We start from the raw sequence: 3,403 nt of genomic DNA on the forward strand, positions 1-3,403 counted from the left end.
ATGACTCACGTCACGTCGGGAAGTGGCAGGCCACCGGATGGTGGCACACCGTCGAACTTCCAGCCCACAAAGATGCTCACCTTCAACGTCACAGCCCCCGTCCAGGCTTCGACAGTCGACGTCACCGACGCCGTTGCCGACGTTGTCGGCCTTAACCAAGTTTATATGGTGCAACACCTTGGAGGCAACCGTTTCCAGGTCATCCTGTACAACTCTGTCGCCCTGGAGCAGCTCAATGCCCACGGTGACCTGTCCATTTGCGGCCAGCAAGTCGCCACCGAACCCCTGATGCCACGAGTCACCCGCGTTGCCTGCCTTCACCTGCCAGGGTACGTGCCAGACGAATACCTTGTCCGAGCCCTGTCCCCATACGGCAAGCTAGTGAAGCTAGAAAGACCGACCATAACAGATCGACCGACCGTATGCAACGACATTCGGGTCGGTTCCCGGACATTTCATCGAACGCCGTTTCGTCGAACGTCGTTTCATCGAAAAAATTGACGTTTCATCGAACGCCGTTTCATCGAACGCCATTTTATCGAATCGCTGACGGCTGTTTCATCGAATGTCTTTTATATAAAAAGTGTGAAAGATGCTCTTTTATGCACGGATCGAGTGCATTTTAGTGTCATTCACCCATTTCATCGTCAGGTTTTTTAATGTACAAACTTGTAGCTGTTACAATTTATTTTGATGCAAGTAACCCATGAGGATATTTGTTTCGATTTTTACGTTTGTTTCGCATATTGTGCTTATCTGTTCACCCCCTCTGTATTACCCGATGGGCCTTGAGGGTATTGTAACAATTAAATAAAAAGTCGCACTGCCGGTAAGGGCGCACTCCAACTCGCGGAGGCCAAAAGGCGACTTAGGTTTTGCGCAGGCGCAACAACTTTAGCCCTGTGAGCTAAGGCCCTTACTGTGAGCCTTCTACCCTGTCATGTCTTTCTATTGATACTTTTTTACTGCCCGAAGCTTGCGTTAACTAAAGCTGAAGTGCTATTTATGAAACTACAACAAAACATTGTTTTTTTTTTGTTTTTTTGTTTTTTTTTTACTTCTAAGACTCAATGAAGTCAAAAGTAAGTACGTCACTTCAAATTTTATTTGAAAACTTTCGGGGGTTTATGTGTTCGTGCGACAGCCATTCACCGTTTAAGATGATGAGCAATTGCTCTCAAAAAGTCCCCCCCAGCCATGCTCCGTCGGTTCTCATAAAAAAGGCGGACCTTCTCATGCTATGGCCTTCTTCTGGCGAGGAGGCTCTTGGGAACTCAACATGGCCTCCAGCTTGCCTTCTGTCAGTTGATGTTCTGCGGCGATGCAAGTCAAAAACTTCCAGAACCCGGGATGGGCACCTCCGACCAGCTTCAGGAAGCGGGAATGCCACCCTGGCGTTCGATAAAACGGCGTTCGATAAAACGGCGTTCGATGAAACGGCTTCGATGAAACGGTGTTCGATGAAACGGCGTTCGATGAAACGGCTTCGATGAAACGGCGTTCGATGAAACGGCGTTCGACGAAATGTCCGGTCCCAATTCGGGTCGCCCACCTTGAAATGCGCTCGGACAAACCCGTCCCAAATTTCATCCGCATCCTAGAACACAGAGTCACGTGCGATTACCCAGGCATCAGCCGAGTGTGCAGTCGCTGCAAACAGCCGGGGCACTTCAGGCGTTCCTGCGAAGTCCCCTATTGCCCTCGATGTTCCAGCTTCGGCCACGCCGCCGACACGTGCACAGCCCGCTGCCGCCGCTGTGCCGGCAGCCACGCCACGACCGATTGCGTTCGCAAGAAATCATTCGCCGAGGCAGTGGACGCAAGGTCACAGCGACCCGACCAGCACGTCCAAGCAACGCCTTCCGCCGAGATGCCGGAAGTAGGGCCAAAGCAACCCGACCAGCCGGAAGCAAGGCCAAACCAACCCGACCAGCAAGCCCAAGCAATGTCGGTAAGCTGGGCAAACCAAGAGAATTTCCCAACTCTGGAAAAAGAGCCGAAGACGCTGGTTTTGCCACCTGTGCAGACACTGGCTCCGCCACTCGAAGAGATGCCCCCGGCGCCCACCCACAAGACCTCCTCAGGGGACGAGGTCAACTCCAACACCACGACACCGACATGGACACCAGCCAGCCCCACGTCCTCCGACGCATCGAACGAGCCCCTCGTGATCGATGAAGACAACTTGGAGAAAGAGGAGGTTCGAAACCAGGGGTCCCCGCCGAACAGCGACACGGATAGCCAAGACCCTCAACAAAGCAAGGACTCTCAATCGAACACATCCTCATCCACTCAGCAGGGAACTACCCACACAACCACGAAGACACAACGTGCCCTCCGGGCACGCACCCCGAAGACAAAGTCAAAGAAACAAAACCCACTGGTGAGCCCTGGCTCCGATTAGTTCCCCGTGTCACCTTCACGCACGCCTACAGTGTTTGTGCACTTCCCCTCCCCCCCCCCCCCCCTTTCTTTATGCGCTTAAGACTAGCCACTTTAAATGTTCAGGGCTTTAAATCAATCGCCAAACAAACAGAAATTGTTAACCTAGCCCTAGCTGCCCGATTGGACATTCTTCTGCTCCAGGAAACAAATTTCAAGTGCAGTTCCGATGTTTTTGATTTCACGCAACGCTTTCGAGTAGAATGTTTTTTTAGCCTTGCCACCAGCAACTCCTGCGGGGTCGGAATCCTTGTCTTTCGCCGTGACCTGATGCGTAGCTCTTTCTTCACGCCAGACGCTGAGGGACGCGTCATCTGCGTGGATGTGGTCCTTGGGGGCACGAGGGTCCGGATCATCAACATTTACGCACCGGCAGACAATAAGCGACTCAATACGTTTTTTTCGAACCTCGAGCCGTTTCTTCTAAACTGCACCCACGCCATAATCGGAGGAGATTTTAACTGTGTTCTTGACGGCCTTCGTGACTCACGTTCCCCCGCGGCCACACCACGCACTTCCTGGTGCACCAGGGAGCTGGAGCTGATGGTTGCGGAGTACGGTCTTGTCGATGCGTGGACGGCAAGGCATGGTAATGCCTATCAGCCGACATGGCAGCGCGGCCCGTCCAGCTCCAGGCTCGACCGCTTCTATCTTCCACCCTCCCTGATGTGTCTTTTAAAGGAATGCGAGGTTCTGGACCCCTCCCTTACCGGCCTCCGTGTGTCCGACCATCACGCCACGGTAATCACTATCAATGTGCGAGGAGGAAACATGACCCGCCGCAACTGGAGGCTGTCCACAGCCCTCTTAGCAGATCCAGTGGTAGTAAAGTCCATTGCAGATTACCTAAGTCATATTTTACCAACGACCGCCCCGACAGTCGAGGCCTGGGAACAGGTCAAAGACCAACTCCGCCAACGCTTCACAGAATGGGGCAAGATAAAGGCACGCAAACACACAC

The 3,403-nt window shown here is 53.0% G+C and overlaps 1 protein-coding gene across 1 annotated transcript; it reads left to right on the forward strand.

Moving 5' to 3' along the window:
• LOC121837777 lies at window positions 1-2,446 on the forward strand. The gene is made up of 2 exons (XM_042293584.1): window positions 1-430; window positions 1,536-2,446. Exons 1-2 carry the CDS (start codon window positions 1-3, stop codon window positions 2,402-2,404), a joined length of 1,299 nt encoding a protein of 432 aa, XP_042149518.1. The 3' UTR covers window positions 2,405-2,446.
• The last annotated feature ends 957 nt before the right edge of the window (window positions 2,447-3,403 follow it).

This window comes from Ixodes scapularis, unplaced genomic scaffold (assembly GCF_016920785.2).
Source record: "Ixodes scapularis isolate PalLabHiFi unplaced genomic scaffold, ASM1692078v2 PGA_scaffold4__175_contigs__length_147842914, whole genome shotgun sequence".
NCBI lineage: Eukaryota > Metazoa > Arthropoda > Arachnida > Ixodida > Ixodidae > Ixodes > Ixodes scapularis.